The sequence below is a fragment of the Silurus aristotelis genome (assembly GCF_946808225.1).
Source record: "Silurus aristotelis genome assembly, chromosome: 7".
Taxonomy (NCBI): domain Eukaryota; kingdom Metazoa; phylum Chordata; class Actinopteri; order Siluriformes; family Siluridae; genus Silurus; species Silurus aristotelis.
The window spans coordinates 21,902,598-21,928,492 of record NC_139580.1 but is presented as its reverse complement, the minus strand read 5'-3'; the positions used below and the strand labels follow the sequence as shown (position 1 = coordinate 21,928,492).

The following is a 25,895-nucleotide window of genomic DNA, read 5'->3' as shown; positions in this document are numbered from 1 at the left end:
AATTATATAACACCATAATGGGGACACTCAATTACTTTAAGCATAAATGGTTGATGCTGCCAGATATGGATTTTCATGCTCAACCATCATTTTACACCAAATGGTATGAAAAGCAGAAAAACATCCAATTAGCATAAGCTTTATGTGCAGAAATTCCTTGAAAACAAATAGATCAGATGAAAATGTTCAGATTGGCTCAAGATGTCAGCAAGATTATGGTAACACTACAAGTAAAAATAAATAAATAAATAAATAAATAAATAAATAAATAAATAAATAAATAAATAAATAAATAAATAAATAAAACAACTTTTATTACAGTGTTTGCCAGCTGACTGGTCACTTTCTAATGCAATTTAACTTATAACAGTGGTGGGCCTCATGGCCAGCAAGACCTTCTCTGCCTGCTAAACACTATCAGAATCACTGACTTAATATTTAATATTTTCTTTCTATTAAAATGTGTTATTCTCAAAAGTATAATATCTTAATTTCATAGCTGTTTTCTTAGTTGCGCTGCTTTCATGGCTGTAGCATAAAGTACAGGCTACTTGAAGCTGTTGCTTCAACCAGTCAGATTTTGAGTGGGTGACATCGGCATCATCTAACAGGCGTACAATAATTTTGCCATTTTCAAGTGCTTTGACTGGATGGTCAGTAGTTAGAGCTCACAAATCGCATCTGTCACAAAATATGCTTTTACAAGGGCAAAAAAAAAAGGCCATTTACAAGATGGACTTTACAAAAAATAATAAATAAAAAGCTAAACATTGTAAGAAAAGGTCAGCCAAAACAGTTCAAAACAATTGTTAAAGTTTTTCATGAACCCTTTATACTTTTTCATTTTCTTTCCCTTTGAATTTGCACAAAGACGCACAATTTTCAAATCCCCAGGAAAACCGTAATGCATGGAAGAACTGCACAAACATGCACAGAAAACCCAGGGACATTTTATGAGGTTAATATTGATGCTTCTGCTAGAAATGATGTATGTGGGTGCTGCAGCCTTGACTTTAGTGAAATAAGAATTGTTTAATTGTGTTAATTGGGTTTCTTCTTTAGTAATGGCATTCATTGTCGCTGTATAAAATACCTGTCGGTGATACAGCTTTCTGTTATACTTGTATAATACTAATAGGTTCTATAGCTATATTGTCATAATAGTGGTGAATATGCTATTCACTTCACATCAATGGTTTTACTGTTATTCTTGGTCAGTGTAATAGGCAGATTTGTTTTAATATATGTACCACATACACCACATTTATGCAACAAAAAAAAGTTCTAGACAATTAGGGGTCAAACTGTGAGAAAACTGATCCAAGGGCACATTAAATGCTCAAGCCTTGTGAGTCTCAAGTGTCTAGGTTTGAAAAAAAGACTGTGCCCAAGTGTAAAACTAATCAGTGAATAGAAGATAAAAGCGATGGCAGCGGTTGTGTGATAGTCTTTCTTATCTCCACTCTGCAAAAGTTTTCATCGATTCACCTCAGCATGTGATTGTCTATCAGCACACTTCCGTCCAACATTACAATTACACTCCACAGCAGGACCATTGATCTGACTGCACGTCCAGGTGCTGGCACCATGGGAACTTTGTATCTTTTTATGAATTAAATAAGCACAGAGGTGAAAAAGGAAGGACTGACATGGGTGGGTGACCTGTGAGACACTGCTGATAGTATAGTTGTATAGATAGCGTTCTGTATAGAATTAAATGCTTACAACTTCTGTGGGAAAAGAAATAATAGGCATAAGAGATATATTTGACATGTTTAATAACTAAATTTGTTTCATGAAAAACAATATTCTACTTTGACCATGTTTTGCTATGAATTCTAGCTAATGTTTTTCATGCCATTAAAAATAGACAGTGAGGTTTTCTGCTAAATTAGATAATAATTTTGCATTTAAACAATGCCTCACATGTTTTTCACAGTAATAAATTAGTATTTTTAATCTCTTCTGTTGAAATCTGATACAGATGGTGGTTAAGATGTTTGTTTACACTCTGTTGTATTTCTCTCCGTTCCATCAATTATTAAGATAAAAGGCTTTGCCAGAGATTATCTCAATGTTCCCTGTTATCATTAATCAGTACATTGAGTGTTCTTATCTTCTGTTTAAATTTAAACAGTGATTAGAGAAATAGACAATGTATTAAACTAATCTAAAAGCAGGTTACTGTTTTGTTACAGTTATGCTTGGTTGGTTATGGTCAGGGAAATTATATAATAATATCATATATATCAATATAATAATAAAGTAAAAGAAGTTGATAAAAGCAAGTTTTATTGCATATCTATCAAAGATGTCTAAGAAAATGAACAGAGTATCTAAAAAAAAATGCAGACACCCCTCACATTTCAGCAACCATTTTAGCATATCTTTCCAAGGGACAATTCTATAGAAATTAAACTTTTAGAGTAGTCAATGTGCTTGAATAGCAGTAAAGATTTACTGTCCTCTGAAAATAACAACATACAGCATGACTGCTGGTAACAAAAGTGAGCACACCCTAAGTAATAACAGCTGTACATCGTGTAACCGTGCAAAGACACATGTCCTATTCATCATGTTCATGTTTATTTGCTTTCCAGGACCATACAAATTTGTGTATCTTGTATTAGAGCTGTTAAAATGTGGTGCTTTGAGTACAATTCTCTCATACTGACCACTAGATGTTTAACATGGCACCTCGTGTCAAAGAACTCTCTTAGGATTTGAGATTGAATTAGAATTGTTGCTTTCCACAAAGAAAGCCTAGGCTATAAGAAGATCACCCTGAAACTGAGTTACAGTACAGTGGCCAGGGTCATTCAGAGGTTTTCCAATCAGTTTTCACTCGGAACAAACCTTGCAGGGGGGCAATCTAAGAAGTTGAGTCCTTGTGCTGTTCAGAAGCTGGATTAAAAAAATGAGATGAGTGTGGCCAGCATTGCTTTAGAGGTTGCAGAAGCGGAACTTGTCAGTGCTCAGTCAAGTCGGTTTGCATGGCTGTTGTCCCAGAATGTAGCCTCTTCTGAAGCTGGCTCACAAGAAAGCCGACAAACAGTTTGCTGAAGACAACCTTTCTAAGAGCATGAATTACTGGAACCATGTACTGTGGACACTTAAAACTAAGATAAACTTGTTTGGCTCAAATGGTGTCCACCATGTGTGGTTCATTGAGGAAAAATGGATTCCAACATGTGGTGGTATTCTAAAGCAGAAGGTAATGCCCTCCCTTGAGAAACTGGGCTGAATGGCAGTTTTCCAACATAATAACGACCCCAAACACATTGCCAAGATGACAACTGCCTTGTTAAAGAAGCTGAAGGTAAATGTGATGGAGTAGACAAGTACATCTCTAGACCTGAACCCTATTGAACACTTGTGAGGCATCCTCAAGTGGAAGGTGGAGAAGTGCCATGTATCTAAAATTCAGCAGGTCTGTGATGTCATTATAGAGGAGTGGAAGAGGATTCAGCAACAACCTGTGCAACTCTGGTGAAATCCATGCCCATGATGATTAAGGCAGTGGTAAATAAAAACTATTTTGTGCTTACACAAAAAAGACACGTTGGAGACAGTTTTGACTTACTCACTTTTGCTGCTAGCTTCTTTTGACAATAATGGCTGTATGTTGAGTTCTTTTCAGAGGACAATAAATCTGTACTGTTATACAAGCTGCAAATTGACTACTCTCAAATATATCCAAGTTTCATTTCTGTTGTATTATTCCTTGAGAAGATACTAAAATTGTTGCTGAAATGTGAGTGGTGTACTCTATTTTGTGAGATACTGTATATTGGAGAACCCCACAGCTTTCTCCATATTAAAAAGCCACAACTAGAGTCATTTAAAAGATGTCCAAACCTTCTACTGGGGCCAAGCAGTGTTTTTTGAGTGCCACTTTGAGCTAATGCCAAATTAATTGTTTCCATTACAAACCAATAATTACCATGTAATTATAGCTCTTTGAGGCCTTTCACTGGAAAGACAACAGAACAGCATTACCATAAAATATACTGGTGTTAATATTCATTAAGCCCTAGAATGATTGCAAGGACATATCGAGATTGGTGATGAATATTATCACAGAATCTGCAGATGCATTTACATTAATAGCACCTGCTTGGTAAACAATAGAAAGTGTTTTGAGTTACTTAGGAGCATGAAGCAGAATGTACTCAGAAGAACGGTGTTAGGTTAAACATCAAAAACAAATTGTGTCCTTATATTGAGTGAGGTTTTGTGGATGTTCAAGTAGCTCAAAGGCAAGATGCTGGAGTCTAATGGCTTGTGTTGTCACCTGTTAAACCAAGGTGTTGGTTAAGACATGAGATTAGGGAAGCTTTAATCATTGAAAAAAGAAGTAATTAAGAAGTATAGAAAAGCCAGAAATACTGGCTGAAGATAAACCTCAGACATGGCAATAGTTTGGATCTAGGAAAATGCTCAGCACTTTAGGAGATCATGAGCTACTTTCAGCTCAGCTGGATGAAAGAAAGTGTTTGCCTTTACTGTGGATATTTTTGAATAATGGAGGTTGGTTGTTGAGGAAAACTGTGTGTACATGCCCTCCATTCAGAGTACAGTTCCAGAAATTGTTAAAAACACGAAGGTTTGCAAATTACGGTTCCTCGGCAGCATGTTTGGACTTGCAAACTGGAATGTTTGAGATCATTTTCTTTTTGTATGTTACCTGAGAATATGCTTTAATAATCAGAGAAAAAAGTATGACAAGAAGAAAACCCAACTAGGAGTGATATTGAGAAGCAAATTGGATTCCACCCAATGTGTGGAACAGTGGAGCAGTTCTTTACTCTCAAACAGCATTCTAAGTAGTCATAAAAGTGTTAAAACCCAGCTTATTTTGTGGATATTTTGTTATAGGAGGTACATGGCAATAGTTCATGGCCTGCAAAACAATCAAGCACCATCTTCAGGTGAGAAGAGAGACCTTGCTCCTAGTGGAGGAGTTTATGTATCTTGGGATTTTGTTTATGAGTAATGGTAAAGACAGAGCATAACATTGAAAAATTGAATCAGTGACTGCAGTGTAACAGTCTGTACTGGTTTGTGATCGTCTGCAGTGTTGTTAAACTTACCTTCTGTGATACCCTGCAGGTGAAAATCAAAGAAGAGCCACTACTCACATTCAAATAATGGAACAAATTGATAATTTTTTTCTCAGAATATACGTACTGGATTTGATCATAAATACATACATGCAAGCAGTGTCACTATAAATAGTATAATTTTTTACCACACTGTACTATTCAGAAATACCTATAAAAAGGAACCAATCATCATTTATAGCTTTCATTATGGTCTGATATTGTCATGAATAAATGGTCAGTGGTGTGTAGCCCCATCTGCTGGCGAAAAGCAAAAAAACTAATCCCAAAATACTTTTTTAAAGAACTAATTCTATACCGCTTGTTGATGGGGTAGAATAGAGAAAATAATTTAGGACATTGTTCGTACCAGAGTTTCTTAAATTATTTTGGTACATTGTTTTCGGCCTTTATGTTTGCCAAGAGTTATAGTCTGATTTATATTACGTTTGTAATCTAGCGTACCAGTGTAGATTTATTTATTGCTTGACTCATAGCACTTTTGTACGTAGCTCTGGACAAGGGCGCCTGCTAAATGCAGCAAATGTAAATGTTTGCCATTCAAATACATGTCCTGGGGCAGAGATTTATACATTGACCAGTCATTAAGATTAGGCATTCGTTCAAGATTCACAATACTGATAAACGGCAGTATAGATAAACAAACTTCCGTAATAGATGTACTCTTCATTTGCATTGAATAGGAAAAGGGGGAAAAAAACTCAATAATAGAAAAATATAGTAATTTTTAACCGTTGCAGCTCATCCACCTCTAGGTTTCATGTGCAGTGCATTCTGAGGTTTGGTACTGCTTACACTAGTTGCAGAGTGAGCGATTGACTTCCCACAGACCTCTTGTCAGCTCAAACCATTCTGGCATCTTTCTCAAGGCTTTCCTGCCTGCAGAACTGCCACACCATTCTATATAAACATTAAAAATGATCAGTGTATGAAAAGACCTGTTGATGGGCAGCTAATACATAAACCGGCTCATAAATCTTGCACCAACATTGCTACTATCAAACTCTGACATTTCACCCTCCTCCTGCACATGACATATAAACATTCATCTCTTCATGTGTTCATGTATTCTATGATTTGCACTACCAGATAATTGGCTGATTGCTTGCATGCAAAATATGCCTGCTTGTTTACAAGAAAGAACAACCCTATGCACAGGTGTTCCTAAAATATTTAGATTTAGCTATGCTGTTTATTTAAATAATGGACACGATAATGACAATTTTGTAAAGTTTAGCAGTCTATTATTGAGTAGTTATGCACAATTTAGTGACTGCTGAATGCAATTACAGGTGGACATGTTCTAATGCAGACCCTAATCCAGAGCATATGCATATATTAAATTCAGACTTAATCACTTTGCGTCCTCAATCATTAATTGGTCTTCTCATACAAAAAAAGAGGCTCTGCTCGGTCTAGGTTTTTTGTATTATTTTTTTTTTATTTTCAGTGTATTTAAAATAAAAAAAAAAATACTGGAGCTTGCCAGCATTCACTACCATTGGCTATGATGTGATCCTCCCAGAGAAAAGAATACAGAACACCACTCACAAAAAGTATGTGACAATCATATAAAACAAGAAATCTGTAAGAAAATTTCTCTTGCTACCCAAAACCTTTATGAAAATGAAAAAGAAAAAAAAAAAAGACAAAAGTTCAACCATTACAACAGATGTTATGATAAAAACAAAAACACACGCTATTAAAAAAAAAAAAAAAAAAAAAAAAACCCAAAAACAAAACAAAACACAGAAACCACAGCTTTCACCAAAATGTCTCAACACACTCTTGGCTATAAAGTTTTGCATACCTTTTTGTTCTAATACAAGTCATTTAAACAGGCACATTCTCTTAAATCTAGCACAAGTCCCAATACAGTGAAAAAATATGCAACAAGTTGGAAAATCTCTCAACTATATTTTGTACAGCACACACACACACACACACACACACACACACACACACACACACACACACACACACACACACACACACACACACACACACACACACACACACACACACACACACACACACACACACACACACACACACTTTACAACCTCTCGTGTAAAATAAAAATAAAGAAAACTGGGCAGCATTTTTTGGTTTTGTATGAGTGATGCACTTCTGGTTTTTCATCGCTACTTTTTTCTTTGTCCAAAAATGACTCTGCATTACATATACAGTATAGAATTTCATAGCTTTATATAAATATGTACAAACAGCATGTAGTTGTAAGAATATTTTTTTTTTATTCATTATATAAAAAAAAGAGAATAACATTAATGCCAAATAGAAGAAGCTTGCATTGGTAACATACAATAACTTAACTGCTAAAAAGGAATTTAGTTTGATACAGTAAGTGCAAATGCCTCGTTTATATTGTTAAACAGGAGAGAAAAAACTTGAGGCTTTGCTTGCAATGTAGCACCAACAGAGTGTGCACCTCAGTGCTCTGTTCACCTTGGAGTACAAATCTTCCACGAGGTAATGTGCGGTACCAACTGAAACAGAATAAATTAGTGTTGGATAACTTACAGCAATCTTGTATTTACAGGCAAGGTTGGCAATGTGGCTTTTTTTGAAGGGTGGTGATTGCAGTAAGTATTCACAGCAGTGCTACAGCACATTACTGAAGATCATCTTAGTCATCCCTTAATGAAGCTCATTCTGCTCCTGATGGAAGGCCAGAGAGAAGGAGCCCTTTTAGGCTCTCCGTAAACACGGCCAGACAGATATGTAGTTGTGATAGTGGGCAAGATGGGGGAGAACCAAGTGGCCATTTAGAGAAGTTCAGTCACCATCGCTGAAGTCCTGGATTAAGCTCAAGTGTTTCATGGCACGGGTAAAGGCGCTTTGTACAGCTTTTCGTGTGCTTGAGGTGCGAGCCTCCGACATTTTGATTTCATCTAATTTCTTGTCAACCCCAAATAGTACCATTTTGGTCTTAGGAAGCCATTGCCTACAACAAAAATGCATAGGATTTAATATATTTTGTGTTTGACATACACAAATAAAACAGCACAGCAAATAGATTTTTTTATTTTTTTACTTCAACTTTCACTAAATCTGAAAACTACCCATAAGCTATATATGGACTACACTATAAGCTGATGAACAAATTTCACAATTAAAAGTCTCCTTACAGGTTTACCAACCAGGAATGCATGTCTAAATTTACAGTCATTTTATATTTAATTATGCATTTTACTTCAAAACAATTGCTGTTTTAAACTAGCCTACTTGATCTTTCTTGAATAATAATTTTTAACTATACATGGAGTATTTTGTTGAGCAGTTTTCGGTCTCTTAGTGCTTCAGTAGCTGTTCCTGATTTTGTATCCTTGTCGCCATGAAATCCATTTGTGTTCTGTACCTATGTGGCATTATGGCAATGTGTGATGATAATTTCAAGTAATGAGTATTCTTTTAGACTAAACAACCAATCAAAAGTAATATAGTGCTAAATGGAACTTATCTTCTTAGAATTTGGTTTCAATGTAACCTGGAATTTTTTATGTAACCTCAAAAACTATTACAATAATAAATGTAGATTATTTCTGTAGTTTTAAAGAGATATGCACAAATGTGCAATAATTGCACATCTGCATATATATATGTACTTATACACACCACCACCCTCTACAATACAAATCATTATGCAAGGACTCTTACCAGTTGCGCTTGTTGTCGAAGAAGCGGACGAGAAAGAGTTTCTCCTCTGACCTGTACTGCATCAGCTCGCCGACTCTGAGCACGTCCCGTGGAGGAGTGGGTATGAACACGCCTTTGCGAAGGAAGCCCGTTCGGGGCATCTGTGGGTCTATGATCTACACAGAAGCGCAAGGAACAGTCAGTTCAAATCCATGTTCGGAAATAATGACACCACATGGTGTAGCTTGTGGATGGATAGGTTCACCTCTAAACACAGACACACCTACAAACACATCCACATTCTTACTTTCTCTATACCACTGATGTGTGAGGCAGAATGATACTTGTGCCATCATTACTACTTCACTGGATGGACTGAAGGCAGATGCATGGGATGATAGAGAGAACTAAGTCTCTGTCTTGCATGCACACATGCACACTCACCAAGGCAGGGTAGGAGGGATATCCACTAAGTTTTGCCCAGACTAGTTTAAAAGGTTCCAGAGTTAGTGTGGTAGTATTAGTGGGGATCCATATATTGCTGTTGTCAAGCTCTATGGAAGTAGGAATAATGGTAAGTTATGAGGGGTTCACTGAAGACATGAGGTAGAACACCCCAAGAGCAAGAGCCATGGCTGTGTAATTCCAAGCAGCATTGCATAGCAGGGGCCACAAAGCAAAAGCTGCACATTATTCTGCTCAATGTGCCATTTCAACATACAGTGTCGTGCAAAGAATACTCCATGGTGTGTTTCCTGTTTTTATGTCTTACAATCTGGAATAAATGGGGTTTTTTTTTAACTAAAGAAGAATCTAATATAATTGTTGATTTTAAAATTGTTTAAAAAAAATAAAATAAATATGAAAAGGTTGAGTATGTGATTTATTTTTATTTATATATATATATCTCATCTTTATCATTATCTTTGCACAGTCGGTGGTTTGGGGAGTCATGTCATCTGAGAAACAAGAGCTTGAACATTAACTGAAGGCCACTGTCAAAGAAACCTGGGCTTCCATACCACCTCGGCAGTGTCACAGACTGATCACCTCATTGCCACATCGAATTGAGGCAGTAATTAAAGCAAAAGAAGCCCCTACCAAGTATTAAGTACATATACAGTAAATTAACATACTTTCCAACAATTCACTACAAATGTTGCAGTGAGTAGCTTCTCATTTCTTAAAAAAAAAACATGTCGGAAAACACATCCTGTGGTCGTCAAAAATATGTTAATCTGTTTCAGAAGGATAAAATTATTGGCATACATCAAGCAAAGAAAACATCTAAGGAGATTGCTGAAACTACTAAAATTGGGTTACAAACTTTCCAACGCATTATTTAAAACTGGAAGGACAGTGAGGAACCATCATCTTCGAGGAAGAAATGTGGTCGGAAAAAAATCTTGAATTATCACGATTAGCGATCACTTAAATGTTTGGTCACATCAAATCTTGACCAAACAACAGGAGAACTCACAGCTATGTTTATTATTGAAAGTAAGAGCATTTTCACATACACAATGCAAAGGCAACTCAAGGTGTTGGGACTAAACAGCTGTGTAGCCTTAAGAAAACCCACTTATAAGTAAAGTTATTTGGGGGAAAAAAGGCTTGAATTTGCTAGGGAGCAATGGAAGAAGGTCATGTGGTCTGATGAGTCCAGATTTACCCTGTTCCAGAGTGATGGGCACATCGGGGTAAGAAAAGAGGCAGATGAACTGATGCACCAATCATGCCTAGTGCCTACCGTTCAAGCCTGTGGGGGCAGTGCTATGATCTGGGGTTGCTGCAGTTGGTCAGGTCTGAGTTCAGCAACATTATGTGCCTAGAAAATGAGGTCAGCTAACTACCTGAATAGACTGAATGACCAGGTTATTCCAACAATGGATTTTTTCTTTCCCTGATGGCATGGGCATATTCCAAGATGACAATGAAATGATTCTCAAATTGTGAAAGAGTGGATCAGGGAGATGAGACATTTTCACACATGGATTGGCCAAACCAGAGTCTAGATCTTAACCCCATTAAGAATCTTCAGGATGTGCTGGAGAAGACTTTGCACAGTGGTCCGACTCTTCGATATAAGTGATATAAGATCTTGTTGAATTATTAGTTATTTTTTTATAAATAAAAACAAGTAAATAAATAAATTAGAGTAAGTGCAGTGTCAATGTGGCTACTTACTCCATACCGTAAATAAGATGTTTTGAGCATGCATTAAAAAGCGAAAGAATCCATAGCACTAGCCTTACCTGCTAACTGAGAAGCGGCTAACGCTATGGATTCTTTAGCTATTTATATGTCCAGCTTAAAAAAATTCTTAAAAGAAAATCGTGACAATTCCAGATATCAAGGAAGTGAATGAATGAAGAATGGAAGGAATGAAGACAAAGTTGTTAAAGTATGCTGAAATAAATAAAACAGTTAAGTAAATCATATCTTTCGTGCACTACCCAAATGGGGCCTAACAAATGTAAAATATCTATTGAAATTTTCCATTAATTGTATTTTAATTTAAAAAAGCTATTTAATTGATTAATTAAGTGTTTTTCATTCATTAGATTTATTAAATTATATTTTTATAAAATATTATTTTACATATTATTTAACCAAGCAGGCATTTTATTTAAAATTGTTTTAAAATGTAAAGTGTTCAAATGTTGATAATAATAAACTGCGTAAAAAACGACAAGCAATGTTTTGCATTTCTTTCCCCCAACCTAACCTTTCCCATAAAATAAAGTAAAGAAAAACGCAAACCCCAACATTTCATCACCCACAGAACAACATTCCTACAATGAAGCTCAGTAGTGGCAGCATTCTGCTATCAAATTGCTTTTCATCAGCAGGACCTCGATAACTGAAGAGATTGAAGGAAATTTGGATGGAACTTAAATTTATTTCTAGTAATTTTTTAAAACATGTTTCAGTCTGCTAGTAATACCTTTAAAATGTTGCTAAAGAAACATTTAAATATCTTGCAATGCTCTAGTCAATAGCCAGACCTCAATCCAGTTGAAAATCTGTCATGACTAAGACATGTTGTCTAAATCATTGTGCAAACCCCCTAAAACCCACAATTTTAATTCCAGGTTGTAATGATCAAAACAGGAAGGACACTGGGTGGGGTAATTACATTTATAAGGCACTGTATAATTTGCACCAATTCCACCCAAAACAGGCCGGAGAAATATACATGACCGTTATTTATCCATTTAAAATTATATAAATAATAAGCACATAATTAGATTTAATATTAAGAGTAGCAATGGTATATTTCAAGCACAATGTCCTGAACATACAATAAAATTATTTGTCTCAAAAGTTCTACATCCTTACAACTGAATATTTTGTACATTTTGCCCAGGTGATAATAGAAGCACTGGGTCTAAAATCATTTTGCCAATAGCAGTGGGGAAAAGAATAAAATAGGCTTCATTCAAATTAATATATTTATAACTAAAATATTATTTTTGAGTGGAATTTAAGTTTTACACTGTTTGCAGGTAAACATGAAAATCATAGCTGTGATGGTGTATTTAAGACAGATGCACTTAAAGCTGAGATTGTTCATGCAGACAGTGTAGCAGAAGCGAAAAATACTGTGCACTAAAAGATAATTAAACAAGCTTTTGAAAGTATACATCAGTACATGCCTATACATGTATTATTTATTAATACATGAACATATTTCAAACAGATCCCATTTACCAAATACAAGCAACTCACCAGATGCCAGCTTGCTTGCTTTGGAAAGGTTCCCCGTTTCCATGCAAGCGACCAGTTCATTTCGATCATCCGTTGTGTTTCGCCGTGCCATTGCCTGCTTCCCTTTCCCACTCTTTGGATGACTGACAGCACTAAGCAAGTCAATTGAAGAGCATTTCTTAGTTCAGTTTCAGGCACAAATCATAAATTGGCAATGTACCTGAAGACATCTTGCCATATTTGAGAAATACATAAATGTGCATTGAAATCAAGTGCTTAATACATTTAAACTATACTATACATACTGTGGCACTGATGAGTAGCACTGTTTTCGTTCCTACCTGTTGCGGTCTAGCAGACTAGTGCTGCCACTTGAAGAGATGCTAGACTCGGAGGCACAGCGACGTCGAGGCTCTAGGACTCTATTGCTCATATGTTTTTGCTGCTCAAGCATTATACAGCCATTAGGAAAACCTAAGCACACAATGCAGTTACTTCAGCAAGCATACTCTAATATTCACTCATTTAACACTAGAACTGTGCAAAGCTTTTTACAGTGTTCCAACAATTAGACACAAATGTATGCTGCAACATAATAAAGGATTTGCTCTGTGATTGGTCAGAAGTAGTGTCAGCTGCAAGACAAAGCATATTCATGTTACTCCTCATTGTTCTAATTTCGTTTCCTAGGCGACAACTCGTTTACAAAGATTTGTATATTGGGCATTCAAGATAATCAAATAGTTATTGTTTAAAAAAAGAAGCATTGTGTAAGTAGAGATGAACAGATCATTTTAACCAGACATTAAATGAAATAAAAAATTGTCCTTGCTACCATAATTCTATGGTATAATAAAATGTAATATTCCTTTTTTAATTAATTAAATTTTTTTTTTTTAATGCAAGACTCACCAAATCTTTTCCAGCGCTAATTAGTAACTGATCATTTCATTTACCTCTATCAAAACGCTTGACTGGGCATTCCTCTTCATCTCCACCCTGGCTACCACCACTGTGTGCTCTCTTCCTGTGCTGAAGCAGAGTCTCAAGCCGTGGAATAACTACTGAAAGGAATGTTTTGGTGCCGAGCTGAGGGCAATCCACTGAAGCTTCTTCCATCTTTACCGGTTTCTGTGGGCTCATACTCTTAGACTTCCGGAAAAGCACTGCAGTCCTTCTGTTAATTGTGCCTGCTGGTTCTGTGACAGTGGAAGTAGCTACCATGACGCTGTTTTCAGAGGGTTGCAGGTCAGAGGAAAGACCATTTAACAGTGAGGTAGAGAGCATCTTGCCATCAAGTGTGATCTTTCTCTGGCATACATCAGGGCTGAGGTCCACAGGTTTCAGTGCAGGAGGCTCAGATATATTTTCTGAATTTATGACAAGTGGATGAGAAGCTGATGGCTCCAGTTTGGGAGGTGATGTCTGGTCTACTGTAAAATTAAAAAACCAAAATGATGAACACTTTAAAATCAATTGTCACTGACTGTTTAAATCAGGGGTTTTCAACTGGTTCTGTGCCAGGGACCACCATTCTGACTAACAAGTAATCCGCGGCCCACTATTTTGTGTGTGTGTGTCTGTGTCTGTGTGTGTGTGTGTGTGTGTGTGTGTGTGTGTGTGTGTGTGTCGGGGGGGGGGGGGGGGGGGGGGGGGGGGCGCTCTCACAAAGGTATGTAGTTGGAAAGGGTAAAAAACACCTCAATGCTTTATTAAAGTGATTTTAATAGTGAAATTATGTAGGCTGTCACGGACCACATGCAATGCTGCCGCGGACCACCAGTTAAAAAACCCTGGTTTAAATATATTGTATAATTTCTAAGAGTGTACCTTCTTCCAAACACTCTGGAGCAAGGAGTGGTGTGTTCTCACAGGACTGGCTATGTTCTGAGGGAGGACATGTCGTTTTCTGGCTCATTTCAAGTCGGACATCGCCGATGGTTTTTTTGAGCAGCTTGAGGCGCTTGCTCCGTGATGGGCTAGATTTCATCGCAGTTGTCAAATCAAGCATCTCTAACAGTGCGTTGAGCTGCACTTCCAATGACATGTGTAGCCTATTGGCAGGATTTAGCAACCGGTCCACTGTAACAAACAATGACATAACAGGATTTATTCTATTCCTCACTTTAGTAGGCATGAACACATCTTTATAGAGCAGTGAGTAAACAAACAGCACTGAACAACTGGCATGTGTTTTTCTATCAAACAACCATTCTTTAGTAAAATATTCATTTAAAACATTTGTACTTTTAAAAGGCATATTTTAAAATGAATAAGGTCTATACCCTCTTCCCATTTCAACAGAGTTTGAGGTTCAACTTTAGGTGCCTCAGGTAGATGCATCCCACTGGCAAAGTCAAATCCTATTCTTTCCGCATCTCGTCGAGTCTTTCTGAGAATAGCCCCTCCAAGGTCTCGCATGCGCACAGCAGCACGGTAGAAAAAGGTCTCCTTGGCATTGTACGTCATGCAGTTGTTGATCATTAGATTGAAGTCATCCTCAAACTCATCCATACTCTTGTATTCATGTGCATCAATGCGTTTTCTCATGGTAGAAAAGTCCATTGGATGCTTGATGTGATCAAAATAGTCTGGAACCTTATGGACAACAAAGTTCAAAACATGAACATAATTGAACAAAGACAACTCATTTTACAGCTACAGGAAAAGAAGAGCATAGTAAATGTTTTGAGTTCAATCACATAAAATAACTGCTTTAAAAAAAGAATCAAGAAAGCAGTTAATGCATTGAAGCTGTACACCGTACCTCCTTAATGCTGACAGGCTGGGAGAAGACCTTGGCCTGGTCTTTCTCCTGCAGTTGGTTCAACACAGCACGCAGCATGATGGAAAATGGAGTAAGCTGCATCTCCAGCACTGACTGTTGAAGCTTCACCTGAGAAAATATATGGACAAATAAATAAGCAGCGTGAATAAGATCAATGCCATTACTTGATGCTGCTACACATGCCTCATGAGCTTTGCTCAAATACTAAAATTTATCTCTGTCCCAAATTTGGATGTTATGGTTGCAGATTTGATCTGACCTGCTCTCTCTTGAGCTTCTCCCTTTTTCGAATAAGCTCCAGTAGCAAGCGTGTTCTCTCCAGGTCATGTCGTAAACGATGCAAATCCTTCAGCTGCTCTTTCAATGCATGGCAATCCACCTCATTGTTTTCCTGCAGTAACAAAAAAACAGAATTTATTGCAACACATCCATCTGGAATTTTCATGAATAAACAAGCCTTGTTTTGACCCACACCAAATAATGGCAATTTACCAAGCAGGTCAATTTAATTTCTGTAATTCAAACACCTGAAGTGATTGTAAAGTAATTGACTTAATAAAAATGCAAACTACTAAAGTATATATATATATACACACACACACACACAATTCATTGTTTATTGATATGTTATAATGCTTACCATTTGTTGAACTTTTTGAGTATGGACGGTAGTTTGCAGGCGCCGAATAAGAGGCACACCATTTCTGGATTGCCTCTTTAGCATCCAGTAACTGAGAACACGCTCCAGAAACTGTCTTTTCTTCTGAACAGAGACTTGGTTGAGGATAATGTTGAAGCTGAAAGACAACAGTATATCTTAATTATTTAATATATATATACACAATATGTATAGTGTGTACACAGTTTTTTGTATCAACCTGTTTTGATCTCATTCAGCAGAATGTAATAGTTTTGTGAGCCCTTTTTTCTACCTTGTATGGTTAGACACAATTTCATAGTGTGAGATTATTTGCTTTAAGTGTGACGGATCTAGGGAATAATCTTTAGTGGACCAGTGCACTTAAATGTGCTTCTTGTTGTAATGCATAATCTTTTTGTTGAGCTGCTTTATAATACAAGAGATGTGTAGTTAATCCTTACAAATGTATGGTTGGACAATACATTGTATTAGTAATGCTGTACATGCTGTATTGTTGTAATAAAGATATTTGCATTAAGCAAACATTTGTTCACTCCCATGTTAATGAGTATTCAAAAGTAAAAAAATATCCCTTTAAACTACATTTAGACCAGAAGAAAAGAAAGTGCAATAAATTAGTGATTAATCGCAACTAACTATGAACAATCGTGATTAATCGTGGTTAAATATTTTAATCGAGTGACAGCCCTAATATATTTTCTTTATTTGAGGAATAGTGTAAGCCCTGAAAATTAAACACACATACATACATACACATATACATACACACACGATTTTTCTCTCTCATTATATATATACACCGTAATTTCCAGACTATTAAGCGCACCCAAATATAAGCCGCACCCACTGAATTTTACAAAGATTTTTATTTTGAACATAAATACGCCGCACCTGTGAACTTTACACAGGCTTTAATGAAAGACAGTGTCTGTTACACGGCTTGTATCTAAACAGTAGCCTACCAAAAAAGTCATTGTTCACTGTCTTCCTCCTTCCTTTCACAACAATTTCTCTCGAGAATTTATCTTTTGGCATCGTCTTCCGTGCAGCTCAGAACACAGGTGAAGTGCGGTTTTTCGTGCCCGGTTCTTTTCAGCGTGATGAATGATTCGCATTTCCTGTTGCCAGTTTAAATGAACGGCGGATTCAGTGGTAGCACGCTTGATTTAATATAAAGAACTTCATTGGTTCACCTGAACCCGTTCGGCAATTTCATTGGTCTGATATTACGGGGCTCAGTTTTTTTTTGGCGGCTTGAAGCTTGTGAAACCGGGAAAAACCCAGGAAAAATCCATAAATTAGCCGCTTCATTGTTTTATGTTTTTTTATGTTTAAGCCACGGGGTTCAAAGCGTGGGAAAAAAGTAGCGGCTTATAGTCTTATAGATTCCTCCAATAAAAAAAAACATTATATATACATATTTAAGGGTTCACAATTCCTCTAGTAACAAGTAATTCGAATACAAAAAAAAAGAAAAAAAAAGGGGCAAATTATTTGTGTGTGTGTGTGTGTGTGTGTGTGTGTATGTATATATATATATATATATATATACACACACACACACACACACACACACACACACACACACACACACACACATTAGGGGTGGGAGAAAAAAATCGATTCACCAAACTATCGCGATTCTTTTTAAAACGATTTTGAGATCGATTTGTTTACCTCAGAATATATATATATTTAATTATTTTACTTTTCCAGAGAGGCGGTGGGAAAACGTTACCGCTTTTATTCCAACAGATGGCCAAACGTATTTTGTTGGTGTCCGTATTAAATGAGGTCATATCCGTTTTAAGCTGGCGAGAGAAATCGAAACCATGGCAGAGGCAGGGAAGTAAAGCTCTTTGAGAATTGTTTAAAGGATAAAGACCCTGCTTTAGTCACAGAAAGTGCATTTAATATGGTTATCGCTGCCCAATTAATCGACTTTCTCCATATTAAGTGCTACGTGCACACTCATAATCTGACCTCACAGCGCGCACTGAAGCTGCCCGCCGTCGCGAAGTTACTCGGACGAGTACGACGCATCACTGGATTTCCAACAAACGTTACTGGAGCTCCCTGTGCACAAACTTATAACAGACGTTTTAACGAGATGAAATATTGCCTATGACATGGTTGAATGTTTTCTGGAACAACAGGCTGCACTGCTCTCACCTGAGGTGAGGAAGAGAGAGAAGGATATTAGCACCTTGACTGAGTTGGACATTGGAACAGTTTAAACAGCACTTTTATTTTATTTTAGAAAGTATTGTTATTAGTTATTTTGTTGCACATTTAAATATTTAAAGAGACTGTAAGGGTATGATCAAGTATTTGTCATTGTCTAGTCTTTATTAAGCAAACAAAAATCACAGTTTAAACCATTAATCGCAATAGCTACAGAATCGTAATATGTATTGAATCGGCACAAAAGTATCGGAATAGTATTGAATCGCCAGATTAGTGAATCGTCCCAGCCCTAACACACACACACACATATACACACATACATGCACACAGTAATCCCCTGCTTTACTGCGGTTCGAATCGCACACCTCCGGTTTATTATTGCATTTGCCACATAACTATTTCGTTTTGCTGATTTTCCCGGTCTCTCGCCGATAGCATGATAGACCCAAAAACTTATAGGGAATTGTTTTTATGGAGTTTTATGTTGAAATGTGTTGAAATTAAGTCAAATATTACAGTACAGTACTGTATACATAAAATAGCATTGTTGGGTGGCATCCGTTATGAAACATAACCACCGCACTAAACAGGGGATTTTATATATATATATATATATATATATATATATATATATATATATATATATATATATATATATATATATATATATGTGTATATATATATATGTGTGTATATATATATATATGTGTGTGTGTGTGTGTGTGTGTGTGTGTGTGTGTCTTTTGGTGAGTTCTCAATATTACAAAACAAACAAAGGAGAGAGAGAGAGAGAGAGAGAGAGAGAGAGAGAGAGAGAGAGAGAGAGAGATAGAGAGAGAGAGAAGAAATACCTTTTAGGCGTTATACTAGGTGCTGAAAATGCTGGAACTGCTGGAACTGACTGTGTATCTGCTTTTTTATTTTTCTTCTTCTGGCATCCCTTCACTCTTGCCCTCTGATTTTTTTGTTTGCCCTTTTTACAAACACTGTTTTTGGGTTGACCATCATCATAAATGCTTAAAGGCCTCCTGGTACATTCACTAGGTGTATGAGAACAACAATAGGCTGTTTTTTTCACTGAAATTGTAGTGGATCCAGTATCAGTCACCTCTTTTATCGGCTCCATCTTCATGTACAGTCCTGCCTTCTGAGCACAGCTCACATGAAATGCGGTATAACAATTGGCCTTGCTACACTGAATGCAGGCTCCAACCCCCCTCTCTTTACATAGGTAACAGGTCAGTTTCCACCGAGCTGGTGGAATATTAGCTACACCATCAATTGGCTCAATGAAAACGGTGTTAGTAAATCCAACCTCAGGAACCCAGATAGCACAGACTACATGGCCCCATCGTTCATCATCTGTCCTCTTAAGTGCTCCACCTTTATTTGGACAAAAAATACACTCTGCAGGTTTGGAGGGAGACTGTGAACAGTGCCGGCACAACCACTGGCCCTCTGGAATGTGGGGCACCCCATAGCACTCCTGATGCACCGCTAAGTTGCACATGTCACAAAACAAGATAGCATTACTGTTCTGGCACTCGCCATCCATGCAGATGCAACAGACAGCATCCTCATCGATAAGACACTGTGGATCTCCCTGACTCTGGTTTTCAACAAAGGACTCTTTCTCAAAGCGGTCCATTAGGAACTCGAAAACATTCTGCGAAACCTGACTGAAACCCTCACTTTTTCTTTTCTCGTTAATAAGTTCCAACCATGCATAATCTTCTTCATCCATATCATATTCCACCTCCTCGTCAAGCTCATCCAAAGTCTTCTCCACATGAGAGTAATACATAGAAGGTCTTCGTGGCACAGCTGGAAGATTATATTCAATCATTCGAAATTTTGGCTCCGGTAGCCTGCCCTGAGCCGGAGAAGCCTGCCCTGTGTGCAGAGCAGCGCTCTTTTTTTGTTGATTGTTTTTGAGTCGCACAGAGCGCACCAAAACCTGTTGGGGTTCTTCTGTGTTTTCCTTGTTACTGTTGCATTCGCTGATCTCCTGAGCCAAAGAATCATCACTGCTGATTACATCAAGCTTGTCATAGATGCTAAGTCGGTGAACACGGCCATCTATTTCCAACTCAACCATTCTCTGGGCTTCAGCATAGGTCAGGGTCTCGCGATTTCTTGAAGGTTTGATAGGTGAGGGGGGCCTTTGTGGTGTGGCCGCACGATTGTGTCTTCCTTTCTTCTTCATTTTTAACACCTAAAAAAAGAGACACTGATTCAGATCCAAAGCGGAAAACGCGAATAACACTCATTTTAAACTATATAAAGTAATGAAAAGAACCTGTTCCTTGTTTAAGCTTTGACTTCAAAGGAAGTTGCTCCTCTACGTTTTGTCAAACCATCTCAATAGACAACATTGTGTCCACGGTATGTCATGCTTCAGCCTGCGATTTGTTAGTCGAAGCTTGGCAATAAACACTCCTGACTGTTATAAGTCTAATGTGCACCGCATAACAAACACAACTTGTTGCCGTGTTTGCTGTATAGCAACTAAGTTTACAACTTCTAAACCACGTGGAAGGATTTAGCGCTAAAGTCAGAGCAATAACACTGGAGGTGCTTCCGGGGCAACAAGGCAAATGAAAACAAGCGGCACTCGAGCGCGCTAGTTTGCACAATCGCTCGATTACTACTGTGATAATAACTAGCTATTACTGAATTCATCTAAACTGCCAAAATGTTCAAATTATACACAAATCAATATAATCGTAGAAAACTTAGCTTGCTAGCCAGATACCTCTCAAAATCAGCGGCTGGCTCCAAACTAACGTTAGCGGTCTAGAATCCGCTCTGTGAGGCAAAGATGGCGGCAGACTAAAAAACACGGACCAGTAGGGTTTAACTGAGCACCTCCATGCCTTTAAAAGTTTCTCAAATGCCTAAAAACTTGACAGGAAATGTGTCCCTACCCGCTGCTTCGAAGTATCCGCAAATAATAACACGAAGGCGAGCTAGCTTGTTAGCTAGCAGCACAGGGCCTGCAGGATTAGCAAACCGCAGCTAAATCCACACGCACGTCCACGCTAACCGCTTTAGCATCCGACTGGTTCCGACAGAACGATGGCTTGGATTTGAATGGCGCGTTGCGGCGTAGAGCAGTAAGTCCGCGACGGATTCTTCAGCTCGGCGACAAGCGACTCGCGGTCGCATTAAACCCACTCTTTAATAAAACCATTCGTCTCTGTCAGTGCGGTCGCTTTGGAGGACAAGGATGGGCTAGGACACAGCTAGGTGCTAACAGGCTAGCTCGCGTCTCTCTTGCCCCTAACAATGCGAATCCCTGCCCATGTGTGACGTAGGACGTCGCTACGTCCAGCTGGAAAACACGGAAGAGGCCGTAACCCCACTGACCCCCCCCTCTCTCAACACACCCCCCCCCCCCCCCCGCTGTTCCTACTATGCACCATGGTGCTCAAGTCATATCTATCTAATAGTATCCAAGCCGACTTATTTAATTGTATTCGCAATCCACTAAACTCTGCCAAGCAATAACCCAGTTCCACCAAAGGCAAAATGCCAAACAGGGAGGTATAGGTTGCAAGCTGTTACACTGTAAATCATATATGACATGAACTTTACAGTGCTTCAGAAGAACTAGGTACTGATCCTAATCAGCTGAATCAGATATCCTGTGCTTAGCTCTAATCTGAGTAGGGGGTCTTGAGGACTGGAAAAAATGCTTTCTATAACAGTATGGAATATAATGGCAGTATTTATTGCATACTCTATGACTGACAATGATAAAAATGAAATAAACCATTTACTAAGATAATTTGGATTCTTTATAGGCAGTATATTATAATTTCACTAGAAAAATAACTCATTAAAATCCTTTATAGCACAAAAGAGGAATCATTGCTGTGGTACAACATGCATCCTGAGGCATGTACATGCTTGAAAAAAAACCCCCAAAAACCATGAAGCAAGTTTCAGATTAAATAATTTATTGTTTTAAAAAAATAAACTCAAGAGAAATCGACAGTCACAGTGGAAGCATGAACTACAATGTTACTCTCATCTAGCGTGGAAAACAGATGATGGCCTCTACAGTCAAGGTACATTAGAATGCAACCACTTCAGCACTTAAATGTGTACCAATATAAGACAAGCGTAGTTTATTCACATATATTCTAATTTACTACAGGATAAGGCAAGGGTATCAAATCAACATTATTTTCTTTTAGCTGATGGTATAAAATGAATAAATAAATAAATAAATAGCCACAGAATGTGGAATGTTTGTTTTATTCGAATAAATAACAAATGGGCGTGAATATTAATAAATACAAATACTTGTATTCAAACTTAAAAAAAAAACGTAAAAATCTATTATATTGCATTGACTGTGCAATTTACTAAGGTATCTATCACCAAAAAGCCAATATGTGACAACAGTTGAGATGGAATATTGGAGTAGAAGAAGGGGGTCTCTGAATAATGCGTGTGGGATGTAGTGAAAGGTAGAATATAGTCCACCACAAGGGGGCGAGGGAGCAAAAAAAAAAGTTTTTATTGTCCCACCAAGCAGCTTTCTATGTAAGAAAAAGGCACTAGTAACAGTTATAACTAAATTCAAATAATAAGCTCTATAAGAGCAAAGAGTATGGCCATGGGGTTGCTAGCATTACTGCATTTGCACATCCCATTAGTGTTAAAACAATTCAAACTAAAAATAAAAAGACTGAAAAAATGATTTATAGTAAAATTAAAGACGAGTCAAAACAATTATGGGCCAAAAATGATGTCAGTATTTGTTCTGTCAGAGGCTTTCTTTGCTTGAACTTGTGCTGGATGAGGAGTCTGTACAGATTGCATGAAGAGTGATGTCCCTTGTCAGAGGTTTTGAGTCTTTCTTTGTATGCATCCACTCATGTTCAAATATTTGTTCCAACGTAGGTCTGTCTGATGGTCTCGAGCACAGACACCACTTGACAAGTTGCTGACAAGCTGCAGAAGACAGAGGAGAAACGCAGGCAACTTTACCATGCTTTTAATATAAACCAAGAAATGTGATCTTGCTAGGCAAGACAAAGCGATGCACATACCAGGGGAGATTGTCCTTCTGAAGAACAGGCGACCTTTCAAAATCTCATCGTCATGCTCAAATGGTATATCTCCACATACCAAATCGTATAGCAGCACACCGAGTGACCAGACTGTTGCAGAGCGTCCGTGGTACCTGTGGTAGCGAATCCATTCTGGTGGGCTATAGACTCTTGTACCTGAAAATTAAAAAACTTATAATACTATGCCAATTTACAGAGTGTAATCAGCAGGTAATGGAGAAGTTTATGATGCACAGTGATATTATAAGCAATGTTCTTTCTGCTGGTGTAACAGCTTCAACACTTTGGCATTTTACTTGCACACCCCTCTGCACATATTATCTCCTTTCTCTAATTCACTCTGAAAACATTAAGGTAACCTTCCTCATTTCATGTGCGAGAATGGTTTGTCATCTTTTCGAAGCATCTATAATAATAATAACAATAATAATAATCATCATCATTTGGATTACAATGCAGTATTGCAAGTAATGCTGAGTCAGGTGAAAGGAAAGGGTGGGGCCACATCCACACAATTCCCCCTCAACAATAAAAATCCCTTTCCAGCATACAGTAGCAGCGAATAATAACAAAAACAAAGCAACCCAGTCAATTTATGCTTTCAGACATGCCAGTAGTAGTCAGAATGTCTTGTTAAAACTCGCTTAGCATGAGTCATTTTCCACAAAAAAGCCTCCTGTCTAGCGGTGCTGTACAGACCCCAGACGACCAGCATGGACGTGGATACCAAACAAAAACAATAGTCACGTGACGTCTGTACTCCTATTTCACAACAGTAATACGCTTAGGCACTGCACACTTTAAGTCAAGGGCACTAAATAGGGCAGTTTAATCCACCATCGTCATTATCTTTATCTTTACATTTAATGCTATTTTAATACATTATTATAAAGCAAACCTCAGCAAATCATAAATAAACGTAAATCTTTGTTCTTGATGAATCATTATATAAAAAAATTTACAACACAATTTATTTAAGTGTAAGATCTGATTCTTAATGGCACGTTGGTTTAAGTATGTTTGATAGGCCAGATATTGGGGGGGTCAAAGTCAAGGACTTACCATCGAAGTCAGTGTACACGGTATCCTTGAGAATGGCGCCTGAGCCAAAGTCGATGAGTTTCAGATCTCCCGTGCGCAAATCCACGAGCAGGTTTTCGTCTTTAATGTCGCGGTGGATCACACCGCAGCTGTAACAATGTCGCACAGCCTCCAGGACCTGACGGAAAAATCCCCTGGCCGTGTCCTCATCCAGTGCGCCCTTTTCCGTAATGTAGTCAAATAAATCCTTAACCATTTCCGGCCGCTCCATGACGATCAAAAACCCATCCGGCCTCTCGTACCAATCAAGCAATTTAATAACACCTTGAAATGTGTTGTCCACTTTCTTCATCAGGACGATCTCCAGCGGAACCAGTGAACCGTTCTGGAAAGAAATGCGAAATTTAAGAACAATCCAATCTATATGTATATCTAAATCAAGTGTATAACAATAATCATACTTACAACTGTGCCCCATTCGGTGATCCTGTCTTTGGCCACGTGTTTAACAGCAACCTTTAAAAAACGCACAGGAAGAACCATCACATGAAATCCTCCATACACACACGCGCACGCAGACCGAGGCCATGTGGTGCGGAGCAAAACAAAGCAATGCCGCGCACTTACCGGCAAACCGTCTGAAATGCGACTTCCAGCGTACACAGTCCCGAACCCGCCGCTTCCCAGTACCGGGCCCACATGGTACACTTTATCAAACTGCTCCTTTTCCACTTTAGCTGCAATACATCATAACAAAAGATGTGAAATAAAGAAAAGCGCATGTTCGCCACTGTAGCTCCAAAATGGCTCCAAATTTGAGGTCTCTTTCACGCGCTCCCTCTCTCTCTCGCGCGCACGCACACAAACATACGCCTATGCATACTGATGGTTAAAACCTACACGTTTTTATACAAAGAACTCCTCAAAGTTACACATTTCAAAATAGAGAATATAAATAGTTTGGAAAACTGTAACAAGTACCTGACTGGAGCTGGATTTTTACTGGCAAGTGGTCAATGTTGGTCGTGCCGCAAATATGAGAAAAAGATCCAAATTTGGAGAGCAGCATCTTTGAAGATATCGAGAGAAAGCCAAATCTTCCAAATCCACGAAAAAAAAATGTTTTAAGTATGAAGAAAGTCACATGTATCCCTTTCCTATAAATTAATTCTTTAATAAATTTCTATATCACAAGGATACTGTCGGTTGTTTCACACCTTCCTTTTTCGTCGCCAATGAACCCTATTCATAAACGTCCTATCGCAGCCATGTTCACAGCGCCGACTAAACCGTGTGTGTGTGTCTGAACACTGCGTTCCACTGCAAAAGTCCCCGCGAGTGTATGCGTGCGCGCAAGTGAGGACCAACACACAATTATTCTACAGCTTCAGAGGCGCAGAGTACAGATCCATCCGCCAAACAGATCTCATAACACTGATAATGCACTACGGGTTTTACACAAATAAAACCAGACCACCACCAAACGCAATTCTGATATAATTAAATTGAAGTACTAAATTAAAATATTTATACAGGGGGCTGTAAAATATTTACACCCTGGAACTATAGGGCAATTAATGAAACGTTAACTGGTCCATAGTGTGTGATCCGGTAAACTAAGAGAAAAATCATAGCAGTAGCAG

At 38.0% G+C, this 25,895-nt stretch overlaps 2 protein-coding genes across 5 annotated transcripts; both read right to left on the bottom strand.

Annotated features, from left to right (window-relative positions):
- Nucleotides 1-7,358: 7,358 nt before the first annotated feature.
- Nucleotides 7,359-21,663, bottom strand: brd1b (bromodomain containing 1b). Of its 4 annotated transcripts, XM_083546053.1 has the most exons (13): nucleotides 21,055-21,663; nucleotides 18,979-20,342; nucleotides 15,920-16,076; nucleotides 15,539-15,670; nucleotides 15,259-15,387; nucleotides 14,777-15,089; nucleotides 14,322-14,573; nucleotides 13,448-13,924; nucleotides 12,833-12,965; nucleotides 12,513-12,643; nucleotides 9,225-9,334; nucleotides 8,802-8,956; nucleotides 7,359-8,088 (listed from the first exon to the last, which is right to left on the bottom strand). In XM_083546053.1, exons 2-13 carry the CDS (start codon nucleotides 20,331-20,333, stop codon nucleotides 7,920-7,922), a joined length of 3,513 nt encoding a protein of 1,170 aa, XP_083402179.1. In that variant the 5' UTR covers nucleotides 20,334-20,342; nucleotides 21,055-21,663; the 3' UTR covers nucleotides 7,359-7,919. The 4 variants fall into 4 exon arrangements, with proteins under 4 accessions (XP_083402179.1, XP_083402176.1, XP_083402177.1 ...); XM_083546050.1 differs by lacking the exon at nucleotides 9,225-9,334; XM_083546051.1 differs by lacking the exon at nucleotides 9,225-9,334 and having other exon boundaries at nucleotides 20,427-21,447.
- A 409-nt stretch (nucleotides 21,664-22,072) lies between these two features.
- On the bottom strand, nucleotides 22,073-25,558 carry pim3 (Pim-3 proto-oncogene, serine/threonine kinase). Its single transcript, XM_083546056.1, has 7 exons — nucleotides 25,470-25,558; nucleotides 25,234-25,349; nucleotides 24,880-24,989; nucleotides 24,718-24,768; nucleotides 24,274-24,637; nucleotides 23,191-23,367; nucleotides 22,073-23,092 (listed from the first exon to the last, which is right to left on the bottom strand). The coding sequence occupies exons 2-7, from the start codon at nucleotides 25,319-25,321 to the stop codon at nucleotides 22,905-22,907; spliced, it is 978 nt and encodes a 325-aa protein (XP_083402182.1). The 5' UTR covers nucleotides 25,322-25,349; nucleotides 25,470-25,558; the 3' UTR covers nucleotides 22,073-22,904.
- Nucleotides 25,559-25,895: the final 337 nt, after the last annotated feature.

Coding starts and splice junctions, on each gene's coding strand:
- brd1b (XM_083546053.1), bottom strand. CDS start 20,333: ATGAAGAAGAAAGGAAGACACAATCGTGCGGCCACACCACAAAGGCCC. Junction 8,957..9,224: donor ATCCCTCCTACCCTGCCTTG/GTGAGTGTGCAT, acceptor GCTTCTGTGTAG/ATCATAGACCCACAGATGCC. Junction 8,089..8,801: donor TTCGACAACAAGCGCAACTG/GTAAGAGTCCTT, acceptor TTTTTGTTGTAG/GCAATGGCTTCCTAAGACCA.
- pim3 (XM_083546056.1), bottom strand. CDS start 25,321: ATGCTGCTCTCCAAATTTGGATCTTTTTCTCATATTTGCGGCACGACC. Junction 24,638..24,717: donor TCACCGAATGGGGCACAGTT/GTAAGTATGATT, acceptor ATTTCTTTCCAG/AACGGTTCACTGGTTCCGCT. Junction 23,093..23,190: donor CAGAAGGACAATCTCCCCTG/GTATGTGCATCG, acceptor TGTCTTCTGCAG/CTTGTCAGCAACTTGTCAAG.